The following is a 20,920-nucleotide window of genomic DNA, read 5'->3' on the forward strand; positions in this document are numbered from 1 at the left end:
ATAATAATAATAAGAATAAAATAATAATAATAATAATAATAATAATAATAATAATACTACAGAAGATGGATGCCGGGTACCAACTCAAGAAAAGAGGCAACAGAATCAACCATCTGATGTTCATGGACGACATCAAGCTGTATGGTAAGAGCATCAAGGAAATAGATAACCTAATCCAGACTGTAAGGATTGTATCTGGGGACATCAGGATGGAGTTTGGAATAGAAAAATGCGCCTTAGTCAACATACAAAAGGCAAAGTAACGAGAACTGAAGGGATAAACCAGCTACCAGATGGGAGCAACATCAAACACATACATGAGACTGGATACAAATACCTGGGAATAATGGAAGGAGGGGATATAAAACACCAAGAGATGAAGGACACGATCAGGAAAGAATATATGCAGAGACTCAAGGTGATACTCAAGTCAAAACGCAACGCCAGAAATATGATAAAAGCCATATACACATGGGCAGTGCCAGTAATCAGATACAATACAGGAATAGTGGAATGGACGAAGGCAGAACTCCGCAGCATAGATCAGAAAACCAGGAAACATATGACAATACACAAAGCACTACACCCAAGAGCAAATACGGACAGACTATACATAACACGAAAGGAAGGAGGGAGAGGACTACTAACCATAGAGGACTGCGTCAACATCGAGAACAGAGCACTGGGGCAATATCTGAAAACCAGTGAAGACGAGTAGCTAAAGAGTGCATGGGAAGGACTAATAAAAGTAGACGAAGACCCAGAAATATACAGAGACAGGAGAATGACAGACAGAACAGAACTCTGGCACAACAAACCAATCCACGGACAATACATGAGACAGACTAAAGAACTAGCCAGCGATGACAATTGGCAATGGCTACAGAGGGGAGAGCTAAAGAAGGAAACTGAAGGAATGATAACAGCGGCACAAGATCAGGCCCTAAGAACCAGATATGTTCAAAGAACGATAGACGGAAATAACATCTCTCCCATATGTAGGAAGTGCAATACGAAAAATGAAACCATAAACCACATAGCAAGCGAATGCCCGGCACTTGCACAGAACCAGTACAAAAAGAGGCATGATTCAGTGGCAAAAGCCCTCCACTGGAGCCTGTGCAAGAAACATCAGCTACCTTGCAGTAATAAGTGCTACGAGTACCAACCTGAGGGAGTGATAGAAAACGATCATGCAAAGATCCTCTGGGACTATGGTATCAGGACGGATAGGGTGATACGTGCAAACAGACCAGACGCAATACCATGGGACACCAGAGTTGAAGAGAAAGAGAGGGAAAAAATGGATAAGTATCAAGATCTGAAAATAAAAATAAGAAGGATATGGGATATGCCAGTGGAAATCGTAACCGTAATCATAGGAGCACTAGGCACGATCCCAAGATCCCTGAAAAGGAATCTAGAAAAACTAGAGGCTGAAGTAGCTCCAGGACTCATGCAGAAGAGTGTGATCCTAGAAACGGCACACATAGTAAAAAAAGTTATGGACTCCTAAGGAGGCAGGATGCAACCCGGAACCCCACACTATAAATACCACCCAGTCGAATTGGAGGACTGTGATAGAGCAAAAAAAAAAAAATAATAATAATAATAATAATATGTAATATTTGGGTAAAAGACCCTCTTTTAGGCAAATCCTTTTAAAAAGAATCGCAGAATTATGAGAGTTGATTTTCTATAGTTTTTTCTTATATTTTTCTTATAATCCACTTCTCTGGCTCTGAGTAACTGGCCAATATTCATATTTGGAATATCTAAAAATTATAAGAATGCTGAAAGTGATCTTTATTAAAATAGAATTCTGGTATACAGTTACTAACAGCATAGGATCTCAGGTCCAGGTCAAGCAGGGGTCATAATCATTGCTGGTATTATTCCATAAGCGTAGTTCAATTCCAGGCCAAGATCGTCTTTGGTTTACAGCTGGTGTTGATGCTGGAATACCTGTTTCCTGACATTTTTAATGAGTTTCGTTAAGTTAAGTGTACGTACTATATAACAAATTTTCTGCCGTTTGTCCTCCTCCTCTGTCGCCATTTTCAGAGATAGCCTCACTCCAAAGTTAAGGTTCCACATTTTACTACATACGTACGTATGTACGTACAGTATTTCTTGTATACCACGTACACTAATACACTTTATTTACAGATACATATTAGTGCACGAATTAAGTTAGGTACTGAATGGTCCGAATTGTTGTATTTCATTGTTTATTGGTCAATTTAGTTTTATTATAAAATTTACTGGGGTGTTTTTGTAGGGCTTGGAACAAATTAGGCAATTTACATGTAAAATGCGGTTCAAGATACGAAAAGCTTAGGTTACGAAGGCTGCCTCGGAACGGATTAATTTCGTATGTCGAGGTACCACTGTATATATATACAGTGGTCCCCTAGTATTTGTGGGGGATGCGTATCAAGACACCCCCGTGAATAGTAGTTAGAACCCGCGAATAGTTGGAACCCTTATAAAAACACTTAAAATGGCCTATCCTGTTAGTTAAATTTCAAGAGTAACCCACTAAAAATTCTTATACTTTTTTTTAATAGTTTTATCTCAAAAAGTGCCTTTTAAGATGAAATTGATAAAAAAAAACAGGAATTTGTGGATATTTCTCAGAAAAATAAAGCAACCTGGCAAATTTTGAGCATATATAAATATATATATATATATATATATATATATAATATATATATATAATATATATATATATATATATATATATATATATATATATATATATATATATGTGTGTGTGTGTGTGTGTGTGTGTGTACCAGACCCCTCTGCAAATAGTTGGAACCCCTATAAAAAAGCTTACAATGGCCTATTTTGTTAGTTAAAACTCAAGAAAAACCTACTAAAAAATTTTATACCTGTTTTTTTTAATAGTTTTATCACAAAAAGTGCATTTTTTGATGAAATTGATTAAAAAAAAAAACAGGGATTTGTGGATATTTCTCATAGAAAAATACCACAAATAGGTAAAAATTCAGCAAATAATGGGGGGATATGTTCCAGAGTGAAATCTGGAATGCATGAGTCCGCAAATCCGGAGAACATGAATACTATATATATACTGTATATATGTTATATGGTAATGAAAGTTGTAACTCCATGGTTAGTCAGAACACAGCAAGAAATCACAAGTCAACAGCAGCTGTGTAAATAAGTGCTGCTTATGGCAGCAGGTGAGTGGGGTTTCCCACCATTCACCCACATACTTCTAACTACCTAGTTACCAAGTTTCATCAAAACATTTCCAGCTTGTGCTGAGGAATACTAATACATAAGTGGTGATGGGTTGCATTTTCATAAGAACAAATGATCATTTGCATTGTATTTTAGATTCATTGCTGCTGATCTCACAGCGTTCTTGGACACTGTCCAGAAATGCTTGCCACTTGTAGGGTATGTGCTTTACACCAGCACTTCTACAAATTTCCTTGTTTTTTTTTTTTTTTTTTTTTTTTTTTTTTTTTTTTTTTTTTTTTTTTTTTTTATCAACAGTTTGGCTAAATAAAGTCAATCACCAGGATATGGAACATGAGAAAATGTGTGCCCTCTAGATGTGTACGTACATCCCAACCATACAGTAAGAATTATCCTATATGCAATACTAAGGGGGAGACAAAAGGTACACAGGAACTTACCCCCTTGCCAGTTACTGCCAAATAAGAAATGATGGTTTGTAAAAAATTTTTGGATTTCACCTTTAAGATTCATGGCACTCTAGGTCATATTAAGAGTGGGCCTCCTCCCACTTACCCATCAGTTAGGACTTGGCATCCTGGGATAGGTTAGGTTTTGAAAGGCAAGATTAGGATGTACCCTGTATTCTACTCCAGTCTAACTCTAAGTCTGAGGGTTCAGGCAGTCAGGAAGGACCCAGCATATCTAGATTAGCTTAGGGAAGGAAAGGTTAGTATACATCACTGTAAAGCCTACTTGACCTTGTATCATCTTTCCCACTTAAGCCATGTTCACACGAACTGATTTCAATTGCAGTGATTTTAACACTCAAGCAGATAATCTTTTTAAACACATCTAATGCTAGATTTGAATTTAACTACATTAATGCTTGCCATTTCAGTACCTCAAAAGATGAACTTCTATGTAACTCATCTAACAGCTCAGTTGTGTAGGTGCTATACCCTAACAAATGAGAATAAAGCTAACAGGATAGATATATATATATACAGAATTTCTTTACTGAGAAAACGGAAGGCACTCCATCTATTAGGGGCATAGGTTCTTAAAATCATCAAACAATGTCGAGGTCATTCTTCAATAACTGAAAAATTGTGTTTTAACTGCCTTAAACTTGGATATATGGATAAAAATATTCCTTCTGAAAGTCTAATATAAGGTTATGATCATTCCTTAGGTGTCTATATTTCAAAACTGTATAAAACATCTTGTTCTTCCTTATGTCATTTCCTCCAATGAAAAAGTATCCAAATATTTGTATACTACTTCCCTAACATCCATGTTGACACGAAAATAAAAAAAAATATGCAATGAATCATGGCTGTGGTTGCCTAGCGTAAAAAGTAACCAATGCCCACTTGGGGTTGTGGTGATTGAAATCATCTACTAGGTAGTGTGAACAGGGTCTTATACCAAAGCTGCTGGTTAATGCTGATGTTGGACATAAACTATACAGTTCATGTACAATATTAGGATCAACTAGGCTTATCATGCTGGAACTGTCAGATTGGTTAACTATTTAAGAATGTGATTAGCATTTACAAAAATCTTAAAATTCAAGGATAAAACTAAGCTAATTACCGGCATTGTTATCACATCAATTGACTAGTTCAGGTCGATAGGTGGACGTGTCCTAGGATTCCCTTTTGCATCAGTGCCTCCTAAACCTGTTTGGTACAGAGTGGTATATGGTTACCCTGTGCTCAGTTCTTTCAAATGATTTTCCCTTATATGCCACATTTTATAAAGTTGTTTATTTTTATGATAAAATATTTCTGTTAAAAAGGAAGTCGGCTGTTTTCTCACCTTTGTTTTCTATACAGTATAAAGTTTTAATTCTTTTAATTTCTCGCTAATTGTATGATATACTTACATTTACAAAAACCATTAGTACCTTGTGTATTAAACCTCTTCCTATCATGCAAGGGGAGACTTTTATCCCAGCTCTACAGAGTTCAGTCCCCAAGATACTTTTTTTTGGTTTTATTTCCATTTTTGTATGCTTTTTGGGAGGATCTGCTTGGCACTTCTTAGCCTAATGTTTTCTTTATTCCATTGGCTCTTTTGCTTCTTTTATTCCTTGTTCTCTGCCTTAATATAACTTTATTTTATTTAAGTATTAATCAATATGTTTTTATCCAATGTATATTTTTCTTTCTTTTACTCTATTAGTACTTTCTTCTAGCTTTCATTTCGTCCTTCTGTATTGTTTAAAGTATACGTACTAAGATTTGTCTCCACATGTTAATCTCTAATTTTCGGTATCTTCCCACTCCTTTAAAATTCAATATTTTCTCCCACAAACAATTCAATAGCAAATCTTCCAATCTTTTCCCTACCATTCACTTTATTTTATGATTAGGTATGCTGAGTCAATAGGTGGTGTTTGCAAGATTTTGAGCTTTAAAAATGCTTCTTATTGGGTCTTAAAGCATTTTATATTTTTTATTTCATATGAGAGTATTGTCCCCATATATTTTATTTGTTTTTTTCACTTTTATTCTTCTATTTCTAGATGTTCTTTCAAAATCTCCTAGTTTTGTTCAGTTTCTGGTAGCTTCTACGACTAGTTTCAATCTTGCCTCCTAAATGGAATGTTAGTTGAAGAGGGCAGATCTTGTGCTTTCCTGCCTTATGTCATTTGCTATATAAAGTTCTCTTTTTATCTCCATCTGTTATATTAATTTCTCTTATTTCTCCATATTTGCCTGTTTCTTTTCCATTATCTACATTAGGTACTGAGGTTATTGGCTTTGCATGGTTCTTGTAGTTCTTTGAGGTCTCTACTTTCTTTTTCTCTTACTAGAGTCAAAAGCATTGCAAAAATCAATTGACATTTACTATCAATGTTTTTTTTTTTTACCTCATTATTACATGGTGAATATTTTTCTTCATTGATTTTTCTAATATGATCTTCAAGTAATGGATCTTTTATACTTGTAAATTTCAGGCTATTAAATTTTCTGTTTAATTTTGCAGCAAACCATAAGAACGCCTCTCTTTTTATCTTTTCTGATTACATTTAGCTAGAATGTATTATGGTTCCTTCATTTAATTTAGTTTTTGCATCTTTAATGGGTTGCCAGTAAGCATATATCACTTTTCAATAATATGCTCTACTTCTGGTAATTTAGCTTTGGATTCTCCTTGTATATTTGTTCTTTCAGTAAAATTACTGAAAACTTGCATGCACTGTTTCTATTGGAGGAGTCCAGCGTAAAGGAAGATCAAAGATATATTTCAACAGATACATCCTAACCTAACCTTAGCCTAGGCAACCCCTCACCACCCACATATCGTGCGTATCTGAGTAACATGCTTGCAACTAGCCTAGCCTATTTTGCAGGCCTACTTTCAGTTGTTATTTTCCTTGTATTTTTATCATAATTTTCATTGCTTTCCCTATTTTTCCCTGTTGCTAAGACTAAAATGACGTTACTCCTTTTTGTCGCATGAGGATTGCCTGACTCCTGTACTCTTATTCTCTACAATCTTCCCTTTCTACATTGGTAGGCAGTACCACCCAGTTTCTCCTTCATTTCTTCTAAAATTCTTTCCTTTCTACATTGGTAGGCAGTACCACCCAGTTTCTCCTTCCTTTCTTCTAAAATTCTTTCCTAGTTTATCAAACTCTCTAGGGTAAACAACCGAGTGGACTAGCTGCGGTAACCTTAACCTGGTTTGGACCCGCCTTCAGTAAAAGTACTTTAACACATCCTGACACTGGATATGGGCACCAGTCACCAGTCTCATATCTCGTGGTGTTGCTCCCATGACCTACTATGACTCATGACTGGTGCCCATCTACAGTGTCAGGACTTCTTAGTACCTACTTTTTCTGAAGGTGGGTCCGAACACAGTTAAGGTGGCTGCAGCTAGTCCACTCGGTTGTCTGCCCTATTATTTTCTCTAACGTCAAACTGATAACTACTTGCTAGGTCACGAGCATCTCTTAACCTCCGAACATTTTCTGCATACCTATTTTATTTAGGTATTGTGCTCTTTTGTACCATTTCAGAATGGTTTTAATTTTTGGATCCTACCCTGTCCAATCATTATTTTGGCTGAAACTCGGTAGGAAAATGCAATTTCCAAAGAAACACCGGCCGTGCCTCACTTGCTACTTAGATTAACCTATAACTAGGTAGGCTAGCCTAAGCTATGTAGCCTATAGGCCTAGGCCTCCAGTAGCTAGTACCTATTTGTCCTTTTGTTTTTTCTTCTTCTTTCTTTTTTTTCATGTACATTGTTTTATTGACTCTTTGGTCTACTATTTCATAATGTGCTCCTGGAATATTATTTTCCGTCTAGCAATTTCACCTCTTGATCCGACCCTTGTGGGTAGTAGTACTAGTACTAGGTAGCTAGGCTGCTTCAGCTTTCATGTTCTGTGGAACTTTTCCGGGTTCTCAACATCAAAGCGAAGCTCCTGGTCTTCTTCCTGATGTCCTGCATCCATTGACTGTACCCTTTACTTCTGTCCTGCAGTGCTGACTGAACCAGACAAGTTGTCTGGGCAGCCTTATTGTCAATTATACGGTAGGTTTTTTTTCTTTTTTTGACATTTCCAGGCATCCGCCTTTACACCACCGTTTGCATGCGTCACACTATTACCTATCTATATTTTCCTTACCTTCCTTTCCCAACTTCCAAAGCCATCATAGTCCTCTTGTCCAAACGTTCTACCCGGTGGACACTCCATTTTTTGGCATATAAAGGGAAAAAGATTTGGTTTTTGAGCGACTACTTACGATTACCACTCCACTGCTGTTCTCGATTGGGAACGACGGAGCTAATGTTGGCAACTGGGAATTTGAGGCACTTTCAAGAAGTGGCGCTTTGTAACGGCTCTGTGTCAGGTCAGGGCGCTCTGGTGATACTTGTTAATAAAGAATGTAGAATTTAGGCGAAAGGCTCAATGACCTATGAGGTCATTCGATGACCTAAGAGGTCAATCAGCGCTGGAACGGAAATTGACAGTGAAAAGGCCTGAAAGGTGGAACAGGAGAAAAACCTCACAGTTGCACAATGAAATAATTGTTAAAGATGGAAGAAGAGAATATGAACCGAGGTAGCTATACAGTAAAAGGATTGATTGAGTATAGAATAAAAGATTGATTGAGTACAGAATTTAGGCCAAAGGCCAAACACTGAGACCTATGAGGCCATTTATCGCTGAAACAGAAATCGACAGGACAAGGTTTGAAAGGTGTAATAGAAGTAAAACCTCGCAGTTGCACCGTAAATCAATTATTAGGAGTGGGTGGAGTCAGATGGATGAAAGAGGATATAAAAAGAGGTTCGGTAAGAGAAAAGGCGTTGCAGCTAGAGGCCGAAGGCACGATGCGAAGAACCTTATGTGATGCCTACAGACTACAGTGCACCTCACGAGGTGCACTGACGGCCCTATCTCGCTAAGGGGTAGTACAGTAAAATGAATGGATGAATCATGAGGTCGCAGCTAGGGGCCGAAGGGACGTTGCAGAGAACCTGTAATGACAACAGTCGGGGCCGGATTAAGGGGGGGGGGGCTAGGGGCCTGGGCCCCGGGCCACCCACCAATAAAAACAATACATTTATTTTAATAAGGTTACTATTGTAATCGGGCAATTATATTACCCATTATTAAGTTTGACAATTACATGATGCTCGTACATACGAATGTTACGAATAGTTGTATGCTGTGTTTCAAATTGTAATGATTTACGGCTGCAAAACAACATACCTCAGTTAAAACAGAGAATCAGCTTGAAACAGGAATTTACACCACCTTCTGGAATGATATTCTGCAAAGAACAGATGCAACTAATAAAACTCTACAACACGCAAAACTTGATCTAAATACTGCTGTGGCTTCACTGACTAAAAGGCCATGTTGCATCAAAGCGTGACTCCTTCTACACTTATGAAAAGAAGGTGAACAGCTGTCTCAGTCTGGTTCAGCATACTAAAAGCAGACAGAATCTCGGCAGAAGCAACGCAATGTGTGTTTTAACCCATTGGGTTATGGACATGCAGAAGAAGTACAACTCAGCCCTTCTGAAAAATACAGAACACAAACTTTCTTGCCTGTCATTGATCAGTTTATCTCTTCTCTCGACCAACGTCTGGAAGCATACAAACAGATATCAAGTCAATTTAGTTTTTTTAGACATCTGCAAAAGCTTTCTTCAAACGAACTTCACGACACTGCAGAGCAACTCGTCAGGGCATATCCAGATGACTTGGATATTACACGTAAGGAGGAACTGTGCCAGTTCGTAACATTTGCTAAACAGATATCAGATCAGCACTGAGTTTTTCCTGTATAGACTTATATTGGACAAGGGTGTGCAGGACACTTTCCCAAACACAGAGATAGATCTACGAATATTCCTTGCTTTGATGGCGCCAAACTGCAGTGAGAGTGTTCTTTCTCAAAGCTAGAATTAATTGAAAACAGATTACAGACATCCATGAAACAAAGGTCTGGTAAATCTGACTATAATGAGTCTAGAGTCAGATACTATTTTGCCTGAACTGGACTTCAACGAAATCATCAGTGAATTTACAATAAAAAAAAAATCAAGAAAAACGTCGAGAAAGTAATCCTGGCTATACATATAACTCCATAAGAAAGAATGAGCTACTATAATTATGTGTGTTAGTTACGTTATTATTTATATAAATAATTGTAACTGTGTGTAAAAAATATGGTAAGAACAACTAATGCTTATTTTATTTTGTCTTTGTGCATATTAATAACATCAGAAGAATAGACCCATTGTAGTATTTCCTAAATAAAACTGTCCTACTAATATATTAGCATTACTGTATTTTGGCTAGTAGATTAATTAGACTATAGTTTGAAGTGTATGCAATAGGAGTTGGAGAGGGGGCCTCCCACCAGAGTGGGTCCCAGGCCTCCCACCAGCTTAATCCGGCCATGACAACAGTTCTTTAGTGTCTGCAAAACCGGAAAACGAAATGTGGCTTTTGAGGAAGTGGATCCGGGAGGTGTTAATCCTATACTGTGTCACATTATTTTGCAAGTATTTTGGGATGAGACTGCTAGTCCTTTCACTTTTCCACCCTCGCTAAAGTTGACTAACTACCAAACAAAACGTTGAGCCTACGTCAAAAGAGGCACAAGGATTTTTTTTTATGTGCTTGGGATGCTACTCCCCTATCCCACTACCTACGGTTGACCTGGAGATTCTCGATAGTGAAGAAGGTTGGTAAGAGTTAGACCCATGAGGATAGGTAGCTACATCAAGGGCATAATCTTTAATGTTGACAAGTGGTGATGAAAATTCCAATGTTTGCATAATTATGTGGTCAGTGTTTCCTGGAATTTTTTATCATTATTCTTCCTCTTTCTCTCTCTCTCATACTAGTTATACAAGACATTTTGGGAGACGACAAAAAGCAAATACTGCCACGCGTTAGTTTTGGTATTATCAAAATATAAGCAGCGGACATTCCTAGTTTCTGTCTTTAATTTTCCACTTCCTCGTTGTTCATTGACATCATTGCTTTCCCAGCATGCTCGGTCTACTTTGTGTTGATTGTCGTTAGCCAAAATGCGTCTGTTTGGTGGTTTAAACTTGCTTACAGGAAGGCTGCCCTTTCGGAGGATGTACGTTCGTCAATGACGGGCTTTTGGTTAATTAACTACAGCCGATTTTATTAATTCAGTTAAATGTTCTATTTCACCTCTAAGGTTCTGTGAGCGGGACTTAATTGCTGCGCCAGATAAAATCTTTTATCGTCTTGTATTGATACCTGTTGTTAGCCAACAAATCCTGGATCCAATCTAGTCCTTTGCTGACAAATCTCTAGTTACAGCAGTGGAGCAATGACCTATTCATGTAGGCGAATCTGGCAAAGCATTGGCATTATTTCCTTGCTTACTTCTTTACCATTTAATAATTTACTGTATGCGAATTACACCGTTACGATTCGAAATAGGATATTATTTAAAGCCCGGGACGCAGTTACCATGCGCAAACACCACAGGCGGATGGACAGATGAAAAAAAAAAAGTATAGTACCACATACTAAAGCCAGAAGCTTAAGGTAATTCCAAGTGATAATAAATACAGCATCTGCTCTATATATACATTTGAAATGCAAAAGGCTCTTTACTCTGCTGCAGGCATATGGCGTGTTGGCAAAAAGGACTCCGTAAAAAGATCAAATTCTTTCATGGTGTTTTCAGCAGAACAGCTCTCATTTGTATGACAAAATAGACACTTTTGTTGTACAGTGAAAAAAAAAAGAATATAGACATTCAAACCAGCGACAGTAGCGACATAATTGGATTAAGGACAAATGCAACAACAAAAGAACAGGTCAAAGAATGGCAGGAAGAGTGCTCGAAGAGTATGCAAATTTCGTGTAATGCCTTTTCCCCTTATCCTTATCAAGTTTCAAGATAGGTTTACTCGTAGATACAGAGAAGACAGATTGTACAGACAAGTCCAGTTGTTATGCGATGATTCCGAGAAATAGCGCAGCCTCGACTGCAGAGACCAGCATCAATAAAGCCATTTCTGGCACCCCTGTGCTGGGGCAACAACTGCGTTCCATACAGAAACAGGATCACACGAGAACAGGGGATCACATTCCATAAGACAGTGACATTTTTCATTCTTGAAAATCTCTATAACTGTCGAAATAATCTCAAGTAAACGTGTTAGATTTTATTAGTCAACTTGCAGTCAACTCATGCTTTCCGAGCTAATAAAATAAAATAATGAATGATGTGATAAGCTCTTTATTAAAGCCTATTTAACATTAAATTCATGTAGCCTAATAAAATAGCATGTAGGGGTACTTTCAGTTCATATAACTACGGTTAAGATAAACAACAAAGGTTCCATTACTACGTAGCTATCTTGTGGAACACCAGCCAAGATGGATATCTTCTCGATTATACCACCTTCAAAAACAACTCTTTACCCCGGTCATTTAAGAATAAGAAAAATAAATAATTAAAGCAGGTCTACGACCCTTTCGGCAAACTAAGTCGGCAGCAACAAGGGTCGATCTGAAGTCTGACTTGTAATCATTTGACACAGTTGTCTTGGATCAAATTTGCTATATCTAAACATGCATCTCAGTAATCAGTTTCTGTAGCACACTGGTTATAATGAATTTATTAACCGACCATGTTTGTCAATATACAAAACTGCTAACATGATCTAATCATTCAGCCTAACTGCTTCGAATGTCATTTTGGTGAAATAATGGAATCAAAAGACAATGCCTTCGTATGTTAAACACGCACACACAAACACACCCAGAGAGAGAGAGAGAGAGAGAGAGAGAGAGAGAGAATGGAATGTACTGGCAAGACACATGGATTGCATATTAAACATAATAATCGGTTACTCAACTTGTCAAAGAAAAATATATACTCAAAACGGTTATATGGATAAAAAATAATCCAGCATCTAAAATTAGTCAGGAATAAGACAGTGCTCGATTCTCTCTCTCTCTCGCAATGTCCTCCTTATATCAGGTTTCAGACAACACAAAAAATTAAATAAATACCGAGGACATACAACATCTCCCCATCTTAAGCCATGGCCGAGTAAACCTCTAAAAGTCTTTATATAAAGTTTGTCAGTCAGTCTAAGTATTGTAGGTGTGCGAATGTATAAACACGCCTTTTTTTACACGCATTCATCAGTGATGACCGTTCATTCACTCACATAAGTGCGCACACACACACACGAAAAATACTTCCTCACTGGTGATTTTTACGAGTAATTTACATCACTGTATTCGCGAGAATTTCGTCCACTACTCTACTGGTGTAACTGGCTCCTTGCATAGGATTCTTATTGTGGTTGGGTTTACTGAACGTTTCAATAGACCATCACTCCGAGTCTTTTTGACGATAATGGCGCATCGTGATTTATGCCGATAATCAGAATGCCCAAGCGAATTTATTTTACTCTGCGCCTTCATCAGAATGATTTGCAAATAAATATGCACATACGATTGATAATCGTAATTTATGACTGCGCCAATTTAATTCTGAGAAGAATCCAATTAGCTAACGAACAGTTTCTTATGAAATTCGTTTGCCTGAGCACTGCAGTCCATTACTATAGCTGTTGCTTATCAAATAAAAAATCAATGTACACTAAAAGTGAGCATCTATGAAACGTATTCAATGCGCAAAGATATAACGCAGTTTTTGGCCACCCATGGCACTTCTGTCAGTGCCAAGTGTCGCCACCAAATCCAATAAGTTGTAATATTACACCTTCGTTAATCCCCAGAGTGTTTTTAGGAGGGTCCTCCACCCTTGGCTTGCTTTTTACGCGTTCCCACCAGACGCTCCCACTGCTCTCTCTCTCTCTCTCTCTCTCTCTCTCTCTCTCTCTCTCTCTCTCCCAATCCCTCTCGACATCACTAGGGTACTACAGCTGCTTAAAAGAAAAAAATAAGACCTATTTTTGTCTTAGAAAATGAATGGAAGGCTATTAATTTCTCCTCTCTCTTTGTATTACAAACACATACACACGCACTCACACACATTATAATATATCTATATCTATCTATCTATCTATCTTATATATATATATATATATATATATATATATGCATATATAAATATATATATATATATATATATATATATATATATATATATATATATATATATATATATATTGTGCATGCAATGTATATCATGAATATAAAAAGTAAATACGAGTTAAAAGGAATATGCTGCTCACTTATACCAATGAACACACAGCTACTGAAAATAATACAAAATTAACTACAGAGAGAGAGAGAGAGAGAGAGAGAGAGAGAGAGAGAGAGAGAGGAGAGAGAGAGAGAGCATGCGTTTAAGGGTTGAATATCACGGTCTATGTACAAAATATGTATGTGTATGTGCACACGCACACACACACACGTGTAAACCCTTTAAAGCAAAGTGCAAAACAACGCAACATCGTAGCTACAGCTAGTACTGCAGCCTACTATATTGCTATCTAATGAACTGAAATACGACAAACCCTACGTGAGGTCATTCACGTAGACAAGTGAAGTAACGTCCTTGCGCCTTAGCTGAAAACAAACAAACCATGAGGAAATAATCAACAGAAACCTCACACGAAGTTAGCTGCGGTGGATAGGAGACATTACCAAAAAAATCATTACATCAGTTATGGGAAGAAGAAGAAGAAGAAGAAGAAGAAGAAGAAGAAGAAGAACCCCCTCGACTCGTGGCGTCTGAAAAAGCCATTAGGTAGCCGCGAGCAGCTACAAAAACACTTTTGGGGTACTTACAACACTTGGGGTTATTTGTACGAAAATATAAGGCCCACATGTCGCCCGCCGCTCCCTTCGTCATTACTTTCCGAGTGAAAAGTGACTCTCTGGGGAAACTCCTGTCATCAACGAACCCACCATGCAGCATTGCTTTGTCGCAGTTCCACCACAAAGTCTTTTGCTCGGCGAGTGTATATTGCCTGTACTTAGGAATTCCCTCTCTCGGGACATCACATGTTGATGCATATTGTGTCATCTTCATCCAGTAACTCGTATCCCAATATGAACTCACTTCATTATACCTGACACATCGTGTTGAAACCATACACACACGTATATATATATATATATATATATATATATATATATATATATATATATATAGATATCTATATATATATTATAATTATATAATTATTATGATATATATATATATATACACATTCCCGTTCAAAAGAAAAGTTTTCAATGCCTCATTTACAGTTCTAACATAAGTCTACTATGCCGGCTTCTTCAAATAATTCTAATTCAGTTCCATGACAGGGTGATAATGTTCATTACAAACAATGTTTGCAACTGTACAACCACAATCTATTGTTTGTCAATCGGCGCAAACGAAACGTCCACGAAGTTGTTTTGTTGTGATGGAAATTCAATACACTATGGTACAGATCCTTAATAGAAAAATCAGTAGGATCTCTTAATAGGTAGTAAAAAAAAAGACCGACATTATTCCCAAGCAGTCCTGTCACGTTTTTGAGTGACACCTAAGCCTATCAAGTCCTTGTATTGGGTACTGAAGCCTTCAGATAGCAAAATATGTCTCCGAGTTGCATATTTACGTAAATACATACTTTATGTACCCTCATCACGACTTTATAACACACAAAGTCTGTATATCACTACATAATTCTCGTGAAACTGTCAATGCTAAATATTCCTGGTCAAAATTACACACAAAAATACGCAAAAGAAAAATAACATCTCCAAAAATAAACCAACCAAACTCAACAGCTGTAACTCGAGATCTGTAGTTCATCTCTTAGAACAGTTAGGGAACGGCAGCATTACGTATGTCCCAAAGTTATTTTATGGCTGGAGACTTTAAATGGCGTCCCTTGTTTTGATGGCGGATTCTTTTACAAGTTGACACCACACTGAAAATAAGACGATGACATAGGGTGAACAAGGGAGAAGGACCAGCACTTTTTTTTTTTTTGGTCTCCCTCGCTCTCTCTATGCCACGCAATATTTCTGGACCTACTTTAAGAAGGGGCTCCACGCTTCATCATTCCCACTCTGGGTCCATGACGTCGAAATGCCACAAGAAGAAGAAGAAGAAGAAGAAGACGAAGAAGAAGAAGAAAAGGCGCTTAGTGTAGTGAGGGAAAATATATCTTGCGTCACACCCGATGGTGCAAATTGTCTCCGATTACATGAGCTCACAGTCCTCCCCTTGTTTGTCGCTTACAAATGGAGGACCTTTTCGAAATAATTGAATTTCACGGTTTAATGACACAATCTGGTATGCTGGCTCCGATCTCATCTTCTCCTCCTCCATGTGAAACCTTGGACTTATTTCAGGGCTTTCCGAATTCGCAGTGAAATTTTGATTTCTCCATCTACAAATGTTTCTCTCGTTAGACAAAGAACTGGGTGTGTTGACTGAGTTTAATAACAAATAAATGCGTAAGAATCTAAAAAGTCAAGGGAATAAGCTACGTGCACTATATTTGGACTCATAAAAATGTCATAACAGAACCCATAGAAATATAGTGTGGGTGGTAATATGGTTTAGAAGGCTATTTGTTGTGATCAGCCAAATGTTTTTTATGATGAATGAAAAGTATGTGTTGAAAAATGTAGAAGGGAGAGTGTCTGGTTTGGTGTAAAAGTGGGTGTGAGACTATGTACATTTCTCTTATCCACCAAGTTTAACTACTTTACTTTATTCACCTAGCTTAACTAATTGCTCTATCATTATCATTCAAATCATCTGCTTTACATCATTTACGTTTTTTGTTTTCACTCATATTCATCCCGTAAATGAAGGGCATTCAGGTTCTTCTTCATTCCTATTCTTTTTTTCATTTATTTCGGCGTATCTGGCAGTCTCGTCTTTCATTTACCTTGGCAGTAGGCAAAGACACTGGGATTACTTTGATGGGTGATTAAGCTTAATAACTATAGGATATAATTTGAATGGGATTAACAATCACTTGGAGGGGACTTTTTATAAACCTAATACGCTACCCAACCACCACTGCTACTACATTTAGAAAGTCCCTCACACACATATATCTACATGATGTATGCTTGTATGTGTGCATCTGTGACAGCAGTTGCCGTCACGAAGGCAGTCATTTTACATCTAACTGTATCAACTGTCAAATCTGCAAATTGGGTTAATGGGCGAAAACGGAACTCGTTTGTCAGTGCCAATCTGCGCAGCATTACAGTTACGACAGAAGTGATGAAAAAAGCGTCGCCAATTTTTTTTCGTGCACATATATTTTGAAATACACAAATTGGTAACTGTCGTTTCAGCCTTAAAGGTCTTAGTGTGAGAGCTTTCAACCCCAAGACCCTCGGAGCCAGCGGGCCAACACAGTGGTGTCAAAGCCAGTTCGGTGAGGATAGGTCGGTCGGCGTGGAGAGGGGCTCGTTTTCATTGGCTTCCCCTCCCCTTTTCCTCTTCTCTTTGGGACCACTCTCTTTCGCCCGTTCACCTTCAGTGGCGATCATTTCCTTTCAGCTGAGAAATTCTAACACACCGGAACTTATTCGAGTGCTATTACTGAGCTAAAGTGAATTTGGCAAATGGAAGCTACGTTGTTATGAAATCAGTCACGTCATACCTCAGTCGATTTCGAAAAACTGTTCAAAAGCCTCTTCTTCATTAGTGTATTGCTGCCAGAGCTTCGCGTACTTGTATAACCAAAGATGTCTGGAAGCGGTGTTTGGTTGGGATTCTTCCTCGTCTCTTGTGCGTTGGCCGTCGACGTGAGCACTTTGCTTCAAGGGGACGATCCGGCGCTGCGCCAAAAGAACACATGCGCCATGACCCAAGTCCTGCAAGCCATGAACGAGCTTCTGACGTCACTGAGTGCCGAAGTGAGGGACATCAGAAGGCAGGTGCAGACTTCTTGCAGAGGTCACGGCGGCGATGCCAGAGGGGGACGAAAGCCACCGAACCCGCAGAGGAAACCGGAGGTTAAGAAAAAGACTGAAGAGGACGACATTTTTGAGACTTTCGGAAAGGCACCAGAAGGTATTGCTTCTCTCCAACTGATGTTGATACTGACTAAATTAAAAATTTACACTTTAGAACATTGCCTTCAAGTTAGTTCTTAATTCTTTCTTTGCAAATGACCAGTTTAGGGATGAACAACCAGCACGTCATCGATACATCTGCCACTGATTAACACTAATAATAATAATAATAATAATAATAATAATAATAATAATAATAATAATAATAATAATATATTATTATTATTATTATTATTATTATTATATATCCTCTCATCTGACATATCATTCTAAAATTAAATATTAAAATCAAATACTGCTCACTGTACAAACCTGATCAGGAATGAATTGGTATTCGGCCAAAGGATCTATGAGGTCATTCAGCGCTGAGAGGGAAATTGTAAAAATGTTCAAAGGTGCAACAGGAAGAAAACCTCGATGTTGTTCTATGAATCAATTGTGAGGAGAGGGTGGAAAGATGGAAGAAAATGGATATGAACGGAGGTAGAGTAAAAGGTATAAAACAGGTTGCAGCTAGGGGCCGAAAGAACGCTGCGAGGAATCGTAAGTAATGCCTACAGTGCACGATACGAGGTGCACTGACGTCACCAACCCCGTATGGGATATATTGTTAAGGTGATCACCAGGAACGTAACAATTTGCTATTAATGGAGTAAAACCAAGCGATATGATATGCGTTACTAAATTATTGACTTTCATAGTTCACATAATTTTCTGATTATAATAATAATTATCCCAGCTATCTCCGACAAGAACTCAGTTACTTCCGAACAACAGAACTAGGCCTGCACTTAGAAACCTGCACTTCACTAACGTTTGTCTACAAGATTCCCTTTTCCATTGCTGAAGGGAATCATAAACAATTTCATTATCGATACTTTTGATACACTACAGTCGACTAGCTATCACACAAGAATTGCTAATAATCACTATGTACATATTCAACCATTATTTTAAAACCTCAAGCCTCCCACTTGTGAGTCATAGTCCTAACCTCTCTCTCTCTCCATAAATATATATATATATATATATATATATATTATATAATATATATATATATATATAGATATATTATATATATCTATACATACACCACTCAGATACCTGTACACATAATACATGCGCAAGTAGGCCTATATGCATTCATTTCAATGTAAGAAACTCTTGTTGCTCGTCCTCGGTGTTCTGTACTAAATAAAAAACATTGGGTAACTCTTCACTCATAGCTGCAGCGGACTGCAACATACAATGGATCTCATTGGCTTAAAGTAATTTAGCTAAACAAACGGCAGTTGCAGCGGTATCAATGATTACAATTTGTCTTTAGAATAACTAGTATGACGTAATAAATAACTTGACTTATGACCACAAATCTAATTTGTGGTAACATAGTGACAAGCTAGTATATTCCGTTTAGGGAGTCCCCATTAACACCAATAAAAAAACTCCAGTACAATACATATATATATATATATATATATATATATAATATATATAGATATATATATATATATATATATATATACATATACAGTTCAAGGCATTACTTTCTTACAGCACATACAAGTTCCTTTTTTGAAAAAGCCCCTGTAACTAAGTACACGCCGGACGAAATGCTTGCAAGGCGCTACAAAAATCCCCGTCATTTTTTTTTTTTTTTTTTAATGGTTTTTGAAAGTTTGGTCTGACAGTATCTCCATCAGCTCTCCAGAACTTAAGTCTACATATCCATCAGCTCTCCAAAACTTAAGTCTACATATCCATCAGCTCTCCAGAACTTAAGTCTACATATCCATCAGCTCTCCAGAACTTAAGTCTACATAGTCCCTACAGAGAAGGATAGGAATAAGACAGCCTGGGCCTTGAAGGAATGAATTACCGGTTATGTTAAACGTACAATTCTTTGGTAAATGTGATGAACCCAAATAGTAAAGCAATGCAAGTAATTACTGATAAATGTAATCGGAAATTTAATCTAGCGATCCATCCAGGACAAGTGGGAAATTACCAGAACATAAAATGTCGAAAAAACTGAGAAACTGCCTTTTCCTTTTATCAAATTCAACCAAGTTTTTTTTTTTTTTTTATCTAAACTACTTTTTAGGTAAAGGTTGCTAAATCTATGTGGCTTCGACTCACCAATGTCGATTAAGTACCATGTACATAATTTACTGTTAATGGTAGCAGAGGCAAAACGGATTTTCCAAAACAGGAGTCGAATTGTTTCTCACGGCTAGAATAACAGACTTCAGGTCTACCGTCAGTGAGGTGAAACTGTGTTTTGATCATATGTTACCACATTAATGACAAGTTAAGAGAAACTTCTTTCTGAATATAATATATACCACAATGCAATGCTGCAGGTTTCGTCAAAGAAATGACCGTGGGACAAATATCGCATGTAGTTCATATCATCTCAAAAATATCAAATACATATTCATATGACTGTTCAAGTTCAAAATAGGTAACTCAAATTATTCTGCGTAAGTTCAAAATATGTAACTTATTCTTTCGTGTTAAGGCTTGCATAATCCATCTTCGAAGAGCCAGCGGCAAAGCACAATCAAATTAAACGGTTTGTTGTTCCTTCGCACGCTCCTCCTCTTCTTCATTTCAAGATGAGAAACCGACCCTCGTGTCGGTGGAACAACGGTCTCTTTGGTAACCGCACACCCGCCAAATCCTTAGGAAAAATTTAATTATGAATATGCTACAAAAGAGCGATTTAAGGATACGGAATGCCAAGTAATTTCATACGACCCAAAACAGCTGAATTAAAACCGGAGCAGCTGGATACAAAGCTGGTAACAGATGGAACGCTGATATAGGATAATCCACGATTCAGGGTGTCGAGTTCACGAGCGAGAGGAGGAGATGACGCAAGTGACAATGGTGTTCATCGCCTTTTTCTCGTCCCTCTTTACTCATGACTTAAAGAACCAACTCCCTCTCAAAAATAAAATAGTAATAGGCCACGATATGTTACAACATTCTTCGCAAGGTTTGACTGATATGATTACGCAGTATTCGTCAAATTCATTGCAATGGCAACCTGCCGCGTCCAACAACGTTTCACAATATATAATCTTAACCATGCGCGATCACGTACAAATTAGCTTACAATGTAAATCACAATTTATCT

The 20,920-nt window shown here is 37.6% G+C and overlaps 2 protein-coding genes across 4 annotated transcripts in view; one reads left to right on the top strand and one right to left on the bottom strand.

Annotated features, from left to right (window-relative positions):
- The window catches only part of LOC135227061 (CXXC motif containing zinc binding protein-like), a 62,954-nt gene extending 54,849 nt beyond the window's left edge, over positions 1-8,105 (bottom strand). Inside the window, exons 1-2 of one of the 3 annotated variants that reach the window (XM_064266879.1) lie at positions 7,983-8,105; positions 4,813-4,898 (exon numbers count right to left, since the gene is read on the bottom strand). In XM_064266879.1, coding sequence (XP_064122949.1) covers positions 4,813-4,818 — 6 coding nt within the window. In that variant the 5' untranslated portion in view covers positions 4,819-4,898; positions 7,983-8,105. Of the gene's footprint in view, positions 1-4,812; positions 4,899-7,864 lie in introns of all 3 variants that reach the window. The other 2 variants (XM_064266880.1, XM_064266878.1) reach the window with 2 other exon arrangements.
- An 8,980-nt stretch (positions 8,106-17,085) lies between these two features.
- LOC135227062 (uncharacterized) overlaps positions 17,086-20,920 on the top strand; it is a 37,708-nt gene continuing 33,873 nt past the window's right edge. The window contains exon 1 of the mRNA XM_064266881.1: positions 17,086-17,776. Within this exon, the coding sequence (XP_064122951.1) occupies positions 17,449-17,776 (328 nt within the window). The 5' untranslated portion in view covers positions 17,086-17,448. The remainder of the gene's footprint in view (positions 17,777-20,920) is intronic.

The sequence above is a fragment of the Macrobrachium nipponense genome, chromosome 15 (assembly GCF_015104395.2).
Source record: "Macrobrachium nipponense isolate FS-2020 chromosome 15, ASM1510439v2, whole genome shotgun sequence".
Classification (NCBI taxonomy): domain Eukaryota; kingdom Metazoa; phylum Arthropoda; class Malacostraca; order Decapoda; family Palaemonidae; genus Macrobrachium; species Macrobrachium nipponense.